Source organism: Martes martes (assembly GCF_963455335.1).
Source record: "Martes martes genome assembly, chromosome: 6".
Taxonomy (NCBI): Eukaryota; Metazoa; Chordata; class Mammalia; order Carnivora; family Mustelidae; genus Martes; species Martes martes.
The window spans coordinates 2,681,264-2,699,854 of record NC_137893.1 but is presented as its reverse complement, the minus strand read 5'-3'; the positions used below and the strand labels follow the sequence as shown (position 1 = coordinate 2,699,854).

The following is an 18,591-nucleotide window of genomic DNA, read 5'->3' as shown; positions in this document are numbered from 1 at the left end:
AACACCACACCGCAGAGGCCAGCCCCTCCCAGGGTGGCGGGCGGCGGGGGGGGGGGGGGGGGCTGTGCAGGGAGCCGGTCAGCGCTTCTGCCCACCCGAATAGTGGGGACGTGTGTGTCGGAAACCTGACCCCCTTACTGGCTTTATCATTGGAAAAAATATCTCTCTATATAAATATAAGCCGTGATCATAAAAGACCTACAGCGTCCGAAGGAACCCTACAGGCGCTGCTCATGGTGGTGTGCGGTGGAGTGAGTCCGTCCGGCTTGCTTGGGGTAGGGGGCGGCAGGGTTGGCACAGTGAGGCGCTGGGAGGTCACCGGTCTGGATCCATCCAGGCTGAACAAGAGAACGTGGAATGAGCGGAGGCTCCTAGGCCTTCGAGACGGGCACGGTCACCCTGGCCGTGCCCGGGACGGGAACCCGGCCGGCGCCCGCCTGCCCAGGACGCTCTGCAGGGCCTGCTCGCACTATAGCCTCGTGGACGTGAGTCTCTTCATGCCCCTGCGCTGGGCCAGGCCGGACGACAGCACCGGCTCCAGCCGCGGGGCCTGGGGAGTTCTGTTCAGAGCGAAGTAGGTGGCGGCCATGGCACCCTGGGGAAGGAAGGGAGAGGGCAGGTGACCGTGGTGCCCACCCACTCCCGAGCGAGGTGGCCTCCGGACGCCTCTGAACCTTGGCCTCCCCACCACGGCGCCCTGAGCTCGCGGGGTCCAGCGCGCTCCAGGCCTCCTGAATAAAAGCGGTTTTGTTCTCTGACCATCCCACACCTGCCTTCAACTGTGCGTGTGACCCGGGGTGTCTCAGAGAGCCTCCGGATGAGGTCCCACGATCCCTGCCCCGTGTTACCTTACCACACTAGCCGGATTTTAGAAGACAGGCTTTACCCTCCAAGGACTGAGACCCGGGAGTGATGTGGCCTCGGTCCTCCCCACGAAGCTCCAAGCAGCCTCTGCCAAGCATGCGAGGCAGAACATGCTTGTGCCCGCAGCGTAGACCCTCCAGTCGTCCGGACGTCTCTCCGTCTGTCTACACAGCACCACAGGTGCAGGTGCATCATGACCGAGGCGGGCAGGGGCCATTTCCTGGGTACGGTCAGGTCTGAGGACGCCTGGCTTTGGTGACTCTGACCACAGTTGTACCACATGGTCAGACCTTGTGAGGCTGGGATCGTCGGGCGGCGAGGGCCCACCCAGATCCATTCATTTCCTGCTATTCTGTTGCTGAAAACCTCTGGATCCCTGGGACTGAGACCATCTCCCTGATGGCAGGTGTGTCCTGATCTCTGTTCCCTCAACAGCCCTGTGTCTCCGTCAGGGGGTCCACATGTCAGAATGCTCTAGAGCAGGCTGTCTAGCCAGATTCCACGAGGCCTGTGCCCCGGAAAGTGTCTCAGGAAAATGAAGTGAGACACATGCGGTGTGGGACGGGGGCGGCAGACCCCTGCCCTCGGGCCCAGTGCAGGGCCCCTGCTCCCGCGGACCAGCTTCTCCTGGCCACTTGCCTGCTGTCCGCGGGCATTTCTGTGCTCCACCAGGAGATTCGAGGAGGACCGGCAGAGACATCCGGCTCCGGAAGCCTCCAGCCCTCACGGTCTGGGCCCCTGCACAGAAGCCTATAGAGTTCCGCTCTAGAACCCAGGGCTTCGGAGCCTGGAATTGGTGCCGATGTGCGGCTCGCTCCACCTCTCTCTCCCTCTCTCCCGCCCCATCTGTCTGTCTGTCTGTCTCTCCTACTTTCTAGCTCTCTCTCTCCTTCTGTGTCTGCCTCTGTCCCAAACACGTGTGTGTGCCTGCGCGCGCGCGCACACCACACACACACACACGCACATGCGCACACGCATACACACACAGGCACACAATGAAGCGGCTCAAGATTATTAACAGAAGCTGTAACTTACCTGGAGTTTCGTGTGTGATTGATTGTATGTGTAGAAATGTGTAGAACTAAATAAATTAGGGAGACTTGTTTGTGCCTCTTACTGGTTCCCCATCTGGTTCTCATGTCGTGGTTACTTTAGGTTAATTGGGGGGATCAGGGCGACTTTCCTGAACCTCCCCGCACCCCGGCATCTCGCTCTCATGGCTCCCTGTCCGCACCTTCACCAGGTGGACGTCCTGTCTGCTGAGCTGGCTCTGGGACAGGTACTCTCTGTTCACGACCCACGGGTGTTTCAGGACTTGAACCGCTGTCAGGCGCTGATGAGGGTCTACGTGGAGCATCTTGGACACGACATCCTATAAGGGACGACAGCAGAAGCCAGTCTAAAGAGCCAAATTCCTTCATTCCCTCCCACGGCAAAGCCTCACCATTGTTCTAACTGATTCTCTGCCCTGATGGGGGAGGGGGGGTCCAAAGTTTACTTTCAGCTTTAAAAGCACATGAATGAGGGGCGCCTGGGTGGCTCAGTGGGTTAAAGCATCTGCCTTCGGCTCAGGTCATGATCTCAGGGTCCTGGGATCGAGCCCCGCATCGGGCTCTCTGCTCTGTGGGGAGCCTGCTTCCCCCCCCCACCGCCTCTGCTTGCCTCTCTGCCGACTTGTGATCTCCACCTGTCAAATAAATAAATAAAATCTTAAAAAAAAAGTACATGAATGATTTTTGAATTTTAATTATCATCACCTTGATGGCTCGCCTCAGGTTTTTATCATACTAAAGGTTTGATATGCAAAGAGAAATCGAATGTAGAAATGTTGGATGGTGCATGTAATTTACTGAACTGCTCTTTTAGTAAAAATGGTATCTTTCCAAAGGGAGAAGCAAGAGAACAACTGTCCACAGACGTAAGCCGCGATGACAATGCATGTGCTGACATTTTTATTAGCACAGTCCACAGACATTTGCTACAAATCAGCACCAGCCACAGAACTGTCCGTCTGGAGCCATTACGTGGGTCCAATGGGCTCATGTCCCATAGTGATGATTTTCTTATGTGACCGTAAGATAATCACAATAAAGATTCCTACGACTGTGACTTAAAGACAAAGCTTCATTTCGCGTTCACCAGTGGCACTACACGCACACGTGTGTGCACACGCATGCACACACACAGTTACAAGTGTGATGTGCATCTCCATGGCATTCGCGATGCTCTCTGTACATGCGTCGTGTGTCCATTCTTAAGAGTCATTGGGATTGTCCTTGGGGGAAAGAGGGCCAATGTCACTGTCCCCATTTTGCAGATGAAGACACTGACATTCATAGTGATCAAACAATTGTCCAAGGAAGACCCGTGATGAGAAGCCATGCTTTCCTACTAGCCTGCTCACCTTCCTCTAGTATTTCTGTGACATTTCACAGGGAAATAAGAGTTAGCATGGACATCAGATGATGATGATGTACTCAACACAATTTCTGGTCATAAACCACAACAGAGAAATACTACAGACTAATCCAATATCCTTTTTTAAACAGAGAAATCCAATGCCTTTTAATATTTGGTAACACCGATCTTCGTAACTTCTTGGAACAAATAACTCTTGGAAGCAGTATTGTTCCCATTTCCCACTTATACAGCTGAAAGCAGAGAGACCTATTTTGTTTGCTTAAGATCTCATAGTAAAGCAACGTTTCTACGCAGGACATGCAAGATGTGCAGTAACAACACACAAATCCATAGACTTCGCCAGGTTTTGGAGAACTGGAGGTTTTGTCATATGTTTGGGGAACACAGAGAGGGGGGAAGGCATGGGGCAGAAGATACAGTGGTGAAGGGGCACGAAGAAGAAGTCGTCAAGGTCGCAGGAGGCAATGACGCCCTCTGCCTGCAGCAGCAATCCTGGTACTTGACTTGATTGCTCTCCTGACACCTCTTCCCTGCTCCCCCACTCCTGCCTCCAAGGTTTCTCATCAAACTTTCTCATAAAGAAACCACCAGCACCTGAGTCCTGGGCTCCTTCGGGAACCAGAACTAGACAATTCCTATACTCCTTTAAGACAGAATGGATGGAGGGGAGCACCATCAGGGTCTGACACACAAGAAATGCTCCCTAAATGCCAGCTGCCTTCTGCTCTCCTATCACCTCTTCCATGACCTCCATCATCACTTCTGCCACCTCCTTCACTGTCCCCTCTGTCATCACTTCCACCATCTTCTCTACTGTCTCTCCCACATCTCCTCCACCATCTTTTCCACCATCTTCTCTGCCACTCCCTCCACCATCATCTCTACCATCTTCTCCACCATTCCCTCCATCACCTCCTTCACCACGCCCTGTCATCTCCTCCATCATTTTCTCCACCATCTCCTCTGCCACCTTCCTCCACCATCTTCTCCACCATCTCCACCATGACCTTCATCATTACCTCTACCACCATCTCTACCATCTTTTCTGCCATTTTCTCTATGTCATCTCCTCCATCATTTTCCCCACTCTCTCTTCCATATCTCCTCCACCAACACCTCCACCATGACCTGTTATCACTTCCACCATCATCTCTGCCACCTCCTTCACCATCTTCTCTGCTATCCCCTCCATTATCTCCTCCAACATTTCCATCATGACCTCCACCATCACCTCCACCATCTCCCACACCATTTCCTCTACCATCACCTCTACTGTCTCCACCATTGTCTCTACTACCTGCTCCATCATCTCTCATCACTTCTGCCATCTCCTCCATCACCTTCTCCATTATCACTTTTACCACCATCTCCACCATCTCCCCCACCATTTCTTCTACCATCACCTCTACCATCATTTCTATCATCTCCACAATCCCCTCTACCATATGCTCCACCATCTTCTCTGCCACCTCCTCCACCATCCCCTCTGCCATTTCTGTATGAGGTCACACAGTGATGACTATGGCAGCACGAGAATCAGAACCCCAGATGGTCTACATCTTTCCCAGTCATTTTACAGTAACACAGGACATAGACTGTTGATACTAGTGGTTGTGTGATCATGTACTATTTAACTAGAGAGGAACTGATGATCTCAACTGAAAAAGACTGTCTGATGTCTCTTTAAACGAGGCTGGTCATATACAGTGAAGCTGCAGGGAAGCCCCAGTGCAGAGTTTTAAAGTAACAGAAATACACCTCTGTCCCAGAGTTCATCCCGATCAGTCTGTGATCATTCAGGGCACTCTGTTTGCAACATGTCTAAAAGCATGACAGTTCTTTTATGTGTCAACTTGGCTAAGCCACGGTCCCCAGGTCCCCAGCGTTTGGCGGATCACCAGTCTAGACGTTGCTGTGAAAGTCTTGTTTAGATGAGATTAACACTGAAATCCATCAACTTGGAGTAAAGCAGATGACCCTCCTTGATGCTGGTGGGCCTCATCCAATCAGTTGAAAGCCTTAAGATTAAAAAAAAGACCAGGGTTTCCCAAGGAACGGGAAATCCACCAGCAGATGGGCTTTGGACTCAAGCTGCAATGCCAACTGTTCCCTGAGTTTGCAGCCTGCTGACCTCCTCTGTAGATGTTAGACTTATCCGCCTCCACAGTCTTAAAAGACTTAAAAACAAGTCTTTCTCTCTCTGTTTCTATCCACGTCCTGTTGGTTCTGTTTCTCTGGAGAACCCTAGTACACCAAGACGATAGAAATGTGGAAAGGGCTTTAAGGAGAGTTTTGCAAAAAGATTTTTTTTTTTTTTTAATTGAGAAGCTAAACATAATCTACAAAATACTGAGTTGTTTAAATGAAAGATATCCTCTAGCTTCCTCCCAGATACACAGGTGGATACAGAACCTCCACCCCTGAGAAGGAAGAACGCAGGAAACACTCACCTTCGCGGCATCAGAGATTGAGTCCCAGTTCCCCCCGGAAAGGGCGTACTTCCCGCTGCCAATCCGTGCCAGAATCTCTTCAGGAGCATCGTCCGGTCCGTTTGCAAACGGGGTAAATCTGTGCGAGGAAAGAACGCATGGTTCTGAGCTCCCGTTTTATGAACTACAGTAAAGTTCATAGCCTGATATTGTCTCTTTTTGTTGTTGTTACTTGTTTTTTTAAAAGTAGGCTCCACACCTAACGTGGAGCCCAACGTGGGGCTTGAACCCACAAACCTGAGAGCAAGAATGAGCGAGATCAAGAGTCAGATGTTTCACCGACTGAGCCACCAAGGCACCCCTGCCTCTCTGTTGTTAAAAGGAATAGCTCTTTCTTTACCATCAAGCTCCAAATTCAGGAGTCATGGGAAAGTGTCACTTATTTCTTTTGCTGTGTCCATCTTCCTAACTTGGACTATGGTGTAGGTCAATAAGGCTAGTGTAGAAAGCCCTGTGGACCCAAGCACGAGCATCCCTGGACCGTTCCTGGCTCCCCTGGCTACCGCGTTACGGTGCCTGGCCCGGTCACTCAGTTCCCATGGTGAGACTGCAGTATGATAGAGGAGACTGGGATCTGGAGTCTGAAAGGCCCATGGTTGATCTATTAACTCTGGTTCTCTGACAAGTTAATTTTTGAACACTCAACTGCACAACGGGTAGAATCATACACTCACAGGGATCGACACAGACACATATAGGATGCCATCCCCTTCCACCCCACGGTGAGTTACTCGGTCAGCTCCCAACATGAACCAGGGTGTGTCGATACACGCCTGCTAGAAAAGGAATTCTATGTGATCCTCATGGCACTTCCTTTAGCGGCCAAGTCTGTGATCTGAGGTTTATGTGCAGACAACGTGAATATCAGACGACTCGCAGGGCGATCCAACGGTGTGACATCAGGAAGGGCCGGGATGCCTTCCCCGCTACTGTGGTCCTCAAGGCACAGCCCCAGGCTCACACATCTGCCTCCTTTCACTACGGACACTCGTCACTCGCGCATCATGAGATACCGCGATAAGGCCACAAGAGCAGGGCACTCCCATTCGTTCTTGTTGAGGGCGTTCTGTGCACTTCGCTACCCTGAGCGGGACTGGATGGTCTAGAGCTCTTTTTTCCTTCTGTGCAAATCCTTAATCAACTTAAAAGCATGGGTCTCCCTAGGGTTCGTAGGATCCTAGACCTTTAAGGCTGGAAGCCTGGAATACCACACAGTGGCCTCTTCTCATTCAAAAGTGAGGGAAGTGAGGCCAGTAAAGGTCAAGGAGTCCAGGCCAGAAGCAGAGCTGGTGAGGGGTGGACCTCGGATCAGAAGCAGATGTGCACACAGCAGACCCAGCCCTCCTCCTGTATGGCCGGCTGTCTCGTCTGGTGGCCACGTAAGTCAGTTGCCTGTCCTTATCTGGCCGCCTTCCTCGAGGCGCTGTTTGGCAGGAAGCTTTTATGGGGGCTTCCTAACTCAAGGGGATGTTTTTGGGAGAAGATGCTGTACCCTCTTAAGGGGGCAGCACGTGCTGGGGAGAATGTGGACATGTGGTCAGAGGCTTGGGTTTTGTGTTGACGAGCTCAGTTCTGGGCTCCAGTTCGTAAATTCTAGACGTACATTTTAAAGAAAACCTATGGCCAACTTTCTTAACCCTGTTCTTTAGTTGTCCTGAAAGGGCTAAGAAGTGTTTACCCAAGACCTGTGCGTGTGCGTCCCCACCCGTGCACGGAGGCAGGGGTGACCCGGGCTGAATTCAGGGACGGCCCCGAGACATCTGCCTCACGACATCTTGGGCACACTCGCCATCACGAGCTGACACCTACGGGAGGGTGTGCATTACCCTGCCAGCATGGTGTACAACAGGGTCCCCAAACTCCAGATGTCACAGGCCGCGTCATAGCCTTGCCGCTTCAGGACCTGGAGGGGGGAGAGCGGACGGCAGATGAGCACTTGGTGAAGAAAGTTCAAGTTCACAGTGTGTTCTTCTGAGGAGACCATGAGCTGGGCAGGTGGGAAACAGGGGGACATCATTTATTAACACCAAGTCAACATGGACGCCCTGCCATAGGGTTCCCCAAAGACCAGCGCACGCACACGAACCGTGGTTCTTGCTAGATATGTGACGGACAGCTTGAAAACACTTACTTTTTAAGGCAGAACTTTAAAAAAATGATGGCAAAGTATACACAACATAAAATTTACCATCTTCATCGGTCTTAGGCGCACAGGGCGACTGTCCCACCATCTCCATCTACCTCCTTCCTCTTGCAAAACTGAAACTGTCCCCATTACACTCCGCATGCCCCTCGCCCAGCCCCGGCTCCCACCCTCCTCTTTCTGTCCCTGTGGATTTGGCTGCTTTCAGGACCTCATACGGGTGGAATCATAGTAATTTGGCTTTTCTGCTTGCATCAAACAACACAACGTGCTCAAGCTTCGTCTATGGTGCAGCGTGGGACACGATTTCCTTCCTCTTTAAGGCCAGGACTCCTTTGTACGCATGCACCACATCTCGTGCACCCATTCAGTTGCTGAGGCACACTGGGGCCGCTTCTGCCTTCCGGCTATTGGGAATAATGTGCACATCGTGGGGTGAACCGCTACTCTCGCCTCCGCTGTCAGTGTCGTCAGGTATTGGCATGGCCGCATTACATGCTAATCCTATGTTCAATTTTCTGAGGAATAGTTAAAACAGAAGATTTTCATGAGTCCTAGGATTACAGACTCCCACGGAGGGCAATCCTCTGATGTGTTTGTAGCTGAATGACAGTAAAGAGAGTGGCGTAGACACTCTGGGATGACTGTATGTCCCTGGATTAGCATGAACGCGGTCAGCAGAGCTGTGGTCAGTTTTCTTAGACATGAGGGCAAGGATCCCGGCCTCCCGTCATTGGATTACTGAGGCCGTATGCTGTGTGGCAGCCAATACGGCCGGATTAACTGACTGTCCCTCGTTCAAACCCACGCGTCACCAGCTCAGTGACCTTACAAAGTCCTTGGACACACTAAACGTGGTTGTTGTTTTTAATCCACTCGGTGTGGCCAACAGTATCCACCCTGTGTGCCTCATGGGGCGTTGGAAGATAAAAGTAAAAACTCTCGGTAAGAGAGCTTTGTAAATGGAAAAGTAATATACCAATTTAAGATATTCTGTAATCACTAAAATCAAGGCTATCATATTAATATTGCTCAAGTAAGACCGTAACAGAGGCTTGTAAGCAGATTGGGCTGAAGGGAGTCACGGGTAGCATCTGGGTAACCTAAAAGTGGCCTCACAGCCCACCTGTGTGGGCCCCGTGCCCACCCGTATCCTGGCTCAGCACCCTGCTGCCTTCCTCAGGATTAGTGGGGGGACGAGCTCTCAACTCGCAGACCCACTACCAGGTCCCTGGGGCCCCCTTTTTTCCCTCTTCTCTTTTCATTTCCTCTCTTTTCTCTTCTTTTCTTTTTTGAAGTAGACTCCGGGTCCAGCATGGAGCCCAACGTGGGTCTCGAACACAGGACCCTGAGCTCGAGACCCGAGCTGAGATCAAGAGCCGGCCGCCTTTCTCTTGGGACTTGCTGTGGGCTTCATCGCAGCTCCGGCCGGGTCTCGGCAGCAGGCAGACGGATCCGCACGCACGCGCCATCCGCTCTCCTTCCCGACCCCTCACCCCCAGCCCGGAGCCTGCCCTGCCCCAGCGGCCGCTCGGGTTTCGTTGTTTACTTAAAGCAAGAACTGGGTTTGCCTCCCTAAACATAGCCGTGCCGTCAGAGCCTGACGGAACCTTCCCCAGGGAGCCTGAGAAGGGGCAGAGTACGAGACGGGGCTGCCGAGGCTCTCCGAGTCCCTGGGTGCGGCTGAGAGCCCTCACCTGCCCAACACCACGGGCTCTCATCTTAGACCCCACGGCGCGGCTTGCTTCTGCTCTGGAGAACAGTCTGGAGCAGAACCCTGGCACGAGGGGAATCCACAAACGTGCGGCCTCCCCCGGCTGTGTAGCGGCAGATCGACTTCTGATCACAGGGGACGCGGGGCACCCGTCAGCTCCCTTCCGGGTGGCATGGGACGCTGCCTGCGGTGTCTCTCAGTAACTCCGGCAGATGCGCGGAGCTGATCCAAACAGTCTACTGCTCGGTAACAGGTTTACGTAAAAGCGTCACCATTAAAAAATCTTACAAATAGGGGAAGGACAAGGTAAACTGTGTCTGAGCGAGGTCAGTGGCTCGTTCTTTTTCTGACTCATTTCTCCTCTCTAACATGACCGCTCAGTCAGGGTGACTCCGACGTGCCAAACCACCCGCCCCTTCCTCTGCCGAAGGAGCCGGCTCATCCCGGCCGGTGCGGGGCTCTTACCTCGGGGGCAACGAAGTTGGCCGTGTAGCAGGGTGTCATCAACAGCCCGTTCTCGGCCCGGAGCTGCTTGGCAAACCCGAAGTCGCAGATTCGGATGGACTCGGGGTTCCCAGACTCGTCCATGTACAGTATGTTACTCGGCTTCAGGTCTCGATGAACCACCTGGAAAGGCGGTGGGCAGGGTTGGAGCGGGAAGGGGACGGGGGAAGCATTCAGAAGAGAAGGGGCTTTTCGGGATCGTGACTCTGAGCAGGTCCTGCGGCTGCAAGCCGGGGGGGCCCGGATGCTATGTTCTTTGGGGTAAGTAAATAAGCAGCCCGGCGAGAGAGTCACATATGAGGAAACGTGACGCTGCGCTCAGGTGACAGGCATGAGACGATTTCTACAGACAGAGGTTCATTGTGTGCCCAGCACGCTTCCGCGTGGTGAGGGGCTGCCCAGATTACGAGACGGACATGCGGCCCCTGTCGGGGGCAGGTGACCCAGGGGCAGCGGCCCAGCGATCGACAGGAGTCCTACAGCGGCACCTGTGGGGGTGGGGAGGGAGGTGGAGGGCGCCCCGAGCACAAGGGATGGGGTTGGCCAAAGCTGTCCTGACGTCTCAAAGCCAAGTAGCTATGGCGGCACAGACATTTCTTCTGATCGGGGTGGAGGCTGATTGTGAGCGTATGCGTGTGCCCTCCCACAGCCGGGAACCTGCACGTCTCCACGGTCCTGTTAACACCCAGGGACGGGAGATGGAGGGAAGCTGAAGGGACACTCACGGGCAGAGGCCCCGAGGGCAGGGGAGCGGGAGAGTTTGGGGCCAGGCCCATTACCTCCCTCATTAAACAGAAGCCAATCTGGAAAACCACCACCCCCAGGGTTTCCTCTAGAGTTTGACGGTCCTGGGGAAATGCTTCGCACTCCCAGACCGCTGGGTAAGCACAGAAGGGCCTGTGGTGTGGTCCCGGAGGAACAGCCTCCTGTGGGCAGGTGGCCGCATTTCAAATGTTCATGAGCACGGGGGACGGCGGAGGGCGGGCAGCGCCGAGAGCAAGGGGATCCGGGGCAGAGCGTCAGGCGGGCACCCCAGCCCCGCCACTCACTGTGGGCAGCCAGCCCCGGGAGAGATGCTTAACCTCGGTCCGCTCTAGTCTCTGGAGTGCGAGTGGGAGTGCGAGTGGGTGAGATCGGAGCTTAGAGCTGCATGAACGGAGAGCAGGGGCGGCGCCTGGAGCCCGGCGAGGGCCCCGGGAAAGCCAGCGCTCTCTGTCTCTCTCATCGGCAGGATTCCTTGGTGCTGGCTAAGGAGTTCTGTTGTCAATCGAGCAACGGGGCCCTTTATCAGCCCGGATACATTTCCTCTATAACTGGTCCAGGTAAACTTAGTTTCTCTAGCTCGATGATGGCCACACTGCATGTGCAGGGATCTCAGACACGGGAGGGGCGGCGGTGATGCAGGAGGAAGCCGGGACAAGCCCGGGAGCTCCCTCCAGGCCGCGGGAGAGGGCGCGGGCTTACCCCCTGGGAGTGGAGGTAGTCCAAGGTCTTGGTGATGGTGCACAGCACGTCGCTGGCCTCGCGCTCGGAGAAGTAGCGCTGCCGCAGGATGCGGTCCAGGAGCTCTCCCCCCCGCATCAGCTCCATCACCAGGTACACGAGCTTCCCGTCGTCGTAGACCTGCGAGGTGGAGAGCAGCGCGTGGTCACCGCGGTCCCTGTGCCCGCACAGTCGCCTGCCGTGGGGGACGACCGCAGCCCGGACGCGGCACTGGCCAGTGTAGAGGTGGCGGGCTCCGTGCTCCCCGGGGTGTGAAAATAAGGCTCCGGCTGAAAATGAGTGAATGGCCGTTGCCGTCACACACGATGCAGCACGTAGGGAAAACCAGCTTTAATAACCTGCTGCAAAGCAGGGAATGAGCCAGTGAGGCCAGGAGCCGGCAAGGGCCAGATCGGAGCTGACACGGCATGTCCCGTTCCCGTCCCTCCTCTGCCCTGGGCACCTTCAGAGCTGTCGGCCCAGAGCCCAGCACCTCAGACTTCAGTGTGTATGCCCCGGGGGCTCTCATTAGCAGGTGGCATCTGGCCCAGCAGGCCTGGCTCACGTCCAACCGGCCCCCGGGGCCCTCCCTCCCGCTGCACCTGCACCGTGGATGGGCCGGGGAGCAGGCAGACCCGGGGCCCAGGCAGGGAGGGGAGGCGGGGACAGACAGAATCTGCCACACTGCGGCGGTGCTCTCCCCCCCACCCCCTTCACTCTCCCGAACTAAACAGCCCCAAACCCCATCCTCTGCTCTTTCCTCGACGTGCTGAGTGGACAGGAGGCGGCCTGCACGCGGGTGCCCAGGCGTCGGGAGGACCTCCTGGAAACGGGGCAGAGCGTGTAAACACAGGTCGTGTTCAGCTTACGCGTCAGTGAGTTTCCGGAACAATTCACTAAAATAATTTGCCTGACTCTGAGCTCAGTGCAGGATGTAAAGTTGAGTTCGGTATATTTATTTCCAGTTTATGCCTCAAAAAAATGCTCTACTTTTGAGAACGGACATACAATGGCATCTTTGGCTCAGAATCACCCACCTCAACAGAACGAAAGTGCTTTGAAAAGCTTAGAAGTTTTCCCATGAGCTGGTTTCTGCTTGTGGACCTTCACATAAATAAACCCACAACCGCCAGGGTACCAGGCTGCACCGCGGAGGAGCCTGGGACCCGCGGGAAGGAAGCCGGTTCACTTTCCATGGGCTCACACGGAGCCTTGTTCACACTTTCCTCCGAGATGAACTGGCATCTGGCAGTCCCCCGGGGTCCAGGAACTGACGGGACCCAAAGGGAAGTCGAGGCAGCCCCGAAATCTTGAGGGTTTGGGCTCACAACCCTGGAATGATTCTGGACTGTGAGGGTGAATGTGGCGAAATGACGACTCTGTCCCCCCCCACCCCCACCCCACCCCTGGGCTCTGCGCTGGGCTTCCGAGGGGGCGGACCCCCTTCCCTTCCTTCTCCTGGGCTGGGGACCACGCACGGCCCAGTAGAGGCAGAGGAAGCTGGGAGGAACCCCACGGCCAAGCTGGGTCTGGGTCTCAGACCTGCCCCAGCCGTGTCTCAGCCACTCCAGACTCCCCATTTCTGCCGTGTCTGGGAACGGCCCAAGTGATAACTCATCTGGCTTCGCCTTCGCACCTGCTTCCCTTCCTCCCTTATATCCCACATCACCCAATTTGGGAGTGTGGGGGGGCGGGGCGGGGGTTGCCCTCAGAGGGACGGGAACTCGAGCAGCTCCCGGGTGATCTCGAGCAGCCCGCGGTGGGGACTGGCTCCCGCACACACTCCTGGGGGAGGGCAGCCGTGGCTGACCCGTGAAGAGAGCCGCCCCGAACCCACACTGGCCTCGGGGCCGGGCGAGGAAGTGCGCACCGGGCAGCGTCGCTGCTGTGTGGGGACCACTTACGTCTTTGAGGGTGATGATGTTCGGGTGCTGCCCGTACCTCAGGAGGATCTCGATCTCCTCCGAGGGGTCTCTCTTGCTCTTATCGATGATCTGGAACGAGCAGAGCATGAGACATGAGTCTCCGGGATGGCGTCGGCGCTCGGACCCTCTGCCTCCTCCCCTCCCCCTCCAGCTCAGGCTCAACCAGGGCAAGTGACAGTTGCCTAGACGCTCACGGCCATCCTCTGTCCCAACTAGTGTGAGCGTGACATTTATGAAAGGCAGCCAAGAGCCTCAGACACGAATTCTCAGGTATTATAGCATTGGAGAGAGAAGGGGGGCTTGGGGGCTCCCTCAGGCCCACCAAATAGCAGCAGGTGCTTTCAGCCACAGTGGCGGGCTCCGCGTGGGCGGCTTGCACTCTCTGCTCTGTCCAAAACGAGCCTCCAGCTCCCGGCCTCACCTTGTGGCGACACACGGGCCCAAAGCAGGACCGAGTGCGTGGATCCCCCCAGGAGACGCCCGGGGCCAGTGTGCACGCTGAGCCGGCCGCTGTGGCGTAGACACGCAAATGCTCCTTCCCCTCCGTCACCCAGTGTCTGTGTCCCACGTCCGAGGGTGACAGACAACACCCCCCACCCGAGAGAACAGATGGCTTCCGAAGGCAGGACGGGCGCCTCGAAGAGGAGGCCGCTTCGAACAGGGAGGCCGCGGGGGCAGGGATGGGCCGCTCCGGAGGTGGCTGACGGCGCCCTCGCTGCCGCTTCTGCGCGGCCGGAGCCGGTGGGGAGGGTGCACCCCCGGCCATGTGTCAGAGACGACGCTCAGAACGGAGAGCCTCACGGCTCCTGCACGAAGCTTCACCGAATTCCGAGATGCTCCTCGGAGAACGTGCCGGCGCGTGACCGCCCGAGCAGGAGGGAGATGGGCTTTGCCTTCTCTCGGGTCCGACTCCGAGCGGAGCTTTGCGTGAAACTGTGTCTTCGGGTCAGATGAACAGCGAGCTGGGCAGGGTCCGACCCGCCGCGGGACCCACCGCCCTGGACGCCCTCGTCCCGCCCCTTCGCTGTTCGGAGAGGTCACCCCGGGCCCACGCTGCTCTCCCCGGCCCGGCGCTGGAGCCCCCAGCCGGGCTCCGCCAGCGCGGCGAGCCCCGTGCCCCGTGCTCTTCAACAAGCAGGAAATCAAGGGCCCTCGCTTGACACGTTTTTCTCCTCTTGCCGCAGGCAACTCCACTGACGTTCTGGCTGGAAGGTCAGGCTGGCCTCCACGAGAGACGTGCCGACGGCCGCTTCAGCCGTGGGGTTCCGGGATCCGCGGCTCCGACCGCGGGCTGGCCGGCGCGGTTCTGGGATCCCTTCTGCGCCAACGGCCCACGGGTCGTTCGAGCTCTCGGGGCCGTGACCTTCTCTTTGAAATTTGAGAAGGTTAAAGTACATTAGTGGATTTTTTTTTCAAAGATTTTATTTATTTATTTGACAGAGAGAGATCACAAGTCGGCAGAGAGGCAGGCAGAGGCTGGGGGGTGGGAAGCAGGCTCCCGGCTGAGCAGAGAGCCCGATGTGGGGCTCGATCCCAGGACCCTGAGACCATGACCTGAGCCGATGGCAGATGCCCAACTGACTGAGCCACGCAGGCACCCCACGTTAGTGGATTTTTAAAAAATTAGTGGTAGATTCATTTTTTTGGATAAAACTTCAGGATAAAAACAGTGTATTCTCAGCCTAAATCTGTTTTGTCACCTTCACAATGGAGTTGGAAGCAGGAGGCTTTCTCTCTCCTGTCAGCGGCCTGGGCGGCAGTTAGAAGACCGGATGGGGGAACTGCACAGACAGGGCCCCCCACGGGCCCGGGGGCTCCTCCTTCCTCCTGAGGGGTCTCCCTGTGGCAGAGCTGACCTGAAGCCCGAGGACAAGACCGGGCACGGCAACGCGGCCGCTGGGCTCAGGGAGGAGCGCGGGTGGGTATGCGTGGGGGAGGGGACACCCGTCCTCCGCTAGGCCCGAGGAGGCACCGTCCCCACGGCGCCCGTCCCGCGGGCTCCCCACCAGCCTGCCGATCCGGGCAGGGCCGACTCGGGGTCTGGACAGCAGCGCGTCCTGCTCACAGCCGGGCTTTTGACCCCGACGGCTGTCAGCAAGTGCCGGCTGCTCTAACCCAGCCATCTTTTTCTGGAATTGTCATTATTATTTTTTTCAGATAAGGAAGAAGAGTCTTCACGGAGATGCCGAGCCGTGAGGCAGGGTTACTGGTCCCTGAGCCCAGGCTGCTGTCTCTGCAGGGGGGACGGCAGGGCCCAGAGAGAGGCTCTGAGAGCTCGTTTAGACACGGCAAGGAATGGGTTTCTTCTCTGTGGGGTCAGTTTCCCAGGATTGCTGTGGTTAGACTTGCTTCTAGTTCCGGAAGGCGCCGGGGGATCAAGGTCTTTATTCTGAGAACAGTACTGGGGTACAAGGGCAGGAAGGAATTCCCGGGTGGCGTGGTGATGAGCAGGGCCCAGTCTCTCCTCCGTGCTGGTGCTCAGATAGCCGGCGGAACCCCAAAGGGTCGGGAGGAACGTCCCCGTCGTTCTTGTCCCGCAGTGGCCACCGACAGCAGGCAGGATGCTGCCCGGGGTCAGCCCGCCACCACGGCCCATCAACGAGCCTCCTGCCGTGTTGCTCTCCAGCAAGCTGTATGTCTATGGGGCTAAGTCAGCACCCGCAGGACGCAACGGATGGTGGACGAGGGCTCTCTCTGCTGGTGAGGCATATGGGGACGGACGTATCAGGAGCATTTCTCTTTTCTTCCTTTTAATCGGTCGATCCATGACTTACTAAGGTAAGCTCTACGCCCAGCGTGGGGCTTGAACTCACCAGCCTGAGAGCAAGACTGTATGCTCTCCCAGCTGAGCCCGCCAGGCGCCCCTCATGTCCATTCGTACTCCTGGCTGCCGGAGACAGGGAGAGGTGGGAAGAGGCGCCAGGAAACGAGGCCTTCCCGTCCTCAGCTTTTCCTCTTCCTCTTCCATCTCTGCACCCCTCCAGCTTCCTCTTCCCAGGCTCCCCCCGGGTGCTCCCCTCCTGGAACACTGAGACCCATGGGGAAGTGGGCCTTGTGGCCATCCAGAGGAGGGGCTCCCCGGCTTGCTGCGTGCCCCGGAGGCCGGGTATTTCCACGAGCTTCTCCCAGGACCAATGCCAGGAGAGCACAAGGGTGTCGGGCAGGCGGCCGTTCATAGGATTTCACTGACGACTTCTCCCATACAATTAATTTAAACAAATGGCACAGCGAGAGACTCTGAGTTTTCCTGCTGGAAAAAATTAACATTTCCATGCCCATCAGTTTTCCTTCTAAAAATAAACTCTATTCATGTTAAACATTTGTCTCCACCCTGCTGCGTTTCTGGATGGCAACTGACGTACACTTCAGAGCATGAGCACAGGAGTGCGGAGGCTCTCGTAACCGCCTGTTGTGAACACAAAACGGGCTCCGTGTCAGGACAGCCTGCCCAGCCCCCGGCGGACGTGCGTGGGTGCCCCCTCCTCCCTGGAATCAAGGACGGGGGACACAGACTCGCACAATTGTAAGCATTTTGCTTCACTTTCAACTGCTTCTTTGGCTAAAACACACTACCCCTGGGTGCTCCCTGGGTGCTCCCAGTGCTCTAAAACCCCAGTGCTTCTAATAACAGAGCAAAGTACGCTCCTGAAGAGAAGGCCAGATCGCCGGGTAGAGTCGACCTCCTCCCAAAGGCAGGGGGCTGAGAGCTGGGGGCAGAGTAGCAGGGAACATGCAAGAAAAAAGGAGCCCGCACCCAGAGTCACGGGCACCTCTGCTTTTTCCAGTTACACCTTCACTGGAACCAAATGGTCACCCAGACCACGCATTTTCCCGGGAGACCCCGCGGTTGGGCTGTGAACTGCCTGCTGCCCAGCCCCACCCACTCTGCAGGGCTCTCTCAGGCTTTCCCGATCTGGAGGTCGCAGAAGGCAGGGGTGGGGGGGGGAGCCGGAGTGGAGCTTTTGGGCTCCAGCCCTTGGAAGCGAGGTCCCCACCCCAGGGAGGTCACGGGTGTGCACGCTCGGACGTCGGTGACTTTCCCACTTAGGGGCTGAGTGTCCTTGTGTTGTTGACGTGTCAGTCTCCGTGCCCTCACGGCGATGGTGAACGTCGTTCCCCCACGGCGGCATGACCATCCACGGACCTAACAGGCAGAGCACGTCAAGTCTGGTGGCAGACAGTGAGCGCCGTTTGCCGTCATCACCGTCGTCATAACGGGGTGAGAGAACGCGTGGTAAGTCCGACTTCTGTCTCATGCCTGCGGCTCCTGGGCCCGTGAACTTCAGCTGTTGGATTGTTTGCTCCTTAGAAATTCACGGATGTTTGTGTTTCAAAACTGAGGATTGAGATGTCCGCGAGGAGGACAAGGGCCCCTGCCTTGGGTGTGCACATGAGATCCATGCCCTGGGACCAGGACACACCCACGTCAAAATCCACAGACGCCGCCCGGAACTCTCTCTCGAGGCATCTGCACAGGCTTCTGAGAGGCTGAGGCATTTACGGACACGAGGCAGCCTTTCCACAGAAAACGAGCTCTGATAGGTTCCACGGCACCTTTCCTTCCACACGACGCCAGGAGCCCTTCCTTTGGTCCGGGTTGGCTTCTGGGCTGTCTACAACACGCGCCTGGTCACGTCGAGCCACAAAGACTCCAAAACAGAACAGAAACCAACAACCCGCTCAAGCAGTTCACGTACAGTGAGTACAGCACCTTCGGTGGAGAGGATACTAATGGTTTTTCCTATTCAACGAAACCTCTCCCCTTCACGTGCTGCTCAGTCCTAGTCCCTTCTGCACGTCGTAACTGGTTCCCCGTTGCCCTTATTTTAACCGGAAGGTGCCCTCAGGCCTGGCCGTCAGTGCGGTTCTGCGACACGGTATTTGAGGCCCTGCACACCCGCATCTCCCCTCCCCCCTCCCGGGGCCGGCTGTGAATGCAAAGCTGAACGGAGCCGTGCACTGGAGTGCAAGCGGTTTTGTCCCTCGAAGGCGGCTCCCCGTGCGAAGAAAGTAGAGCCCATCTGTTCAGCTGTCACGTGCTGACAGAGG

General features: G+C 56.4%; 1 protein-coding gene across 1 annotated transcript in view; it reads right to left on the bottom strand.

The window, feature by feature from the left end:
• Positions 1 to 343: 343 nt before the first annotated feature.
• RPS6KA2 (ribosomal protein S6 kinase A2) overlaps positions 344 to 18,591 on the bottom strand; it is a 147,185-nt gene continuing 128,937 nt past the window's right edge. Inside the window, exons 15-21 of the mRNA XM_080807167.1 lie at positions 13,522 to 13,611; positions 11,600 to 11,758; positions 10,097 to 10,258; positions 7,601 to 7,677; positions 5,736 to 5,853; positions 2,099 to 2,236; positions 344 to 595 (exon numbers count right to left, since the gene is read on the bottom strand). Coding sequence (XP_080663293.1) covers positions 470 to 595; positions 2,099 to 2,236; positions 5,736 to 5,853; positions 7,601 to 7,677; positions 10,097 to 10,258; positions 11,600 to 11,758; positions 13,522 to 13,611 — 870 coding nt within the window. The 3' untranslated portion in view covers positions 344 to 469. The remainder of the gene's footprint in view (positions 596 to 2,098; positions 2,237 to 5,735; positions 5,854 to 7,600; positions 7,678 to 10,096; positions 10,259 to 11,599; positions 11,759 to 13,521; positions 13,612 to 18,591) is intronic.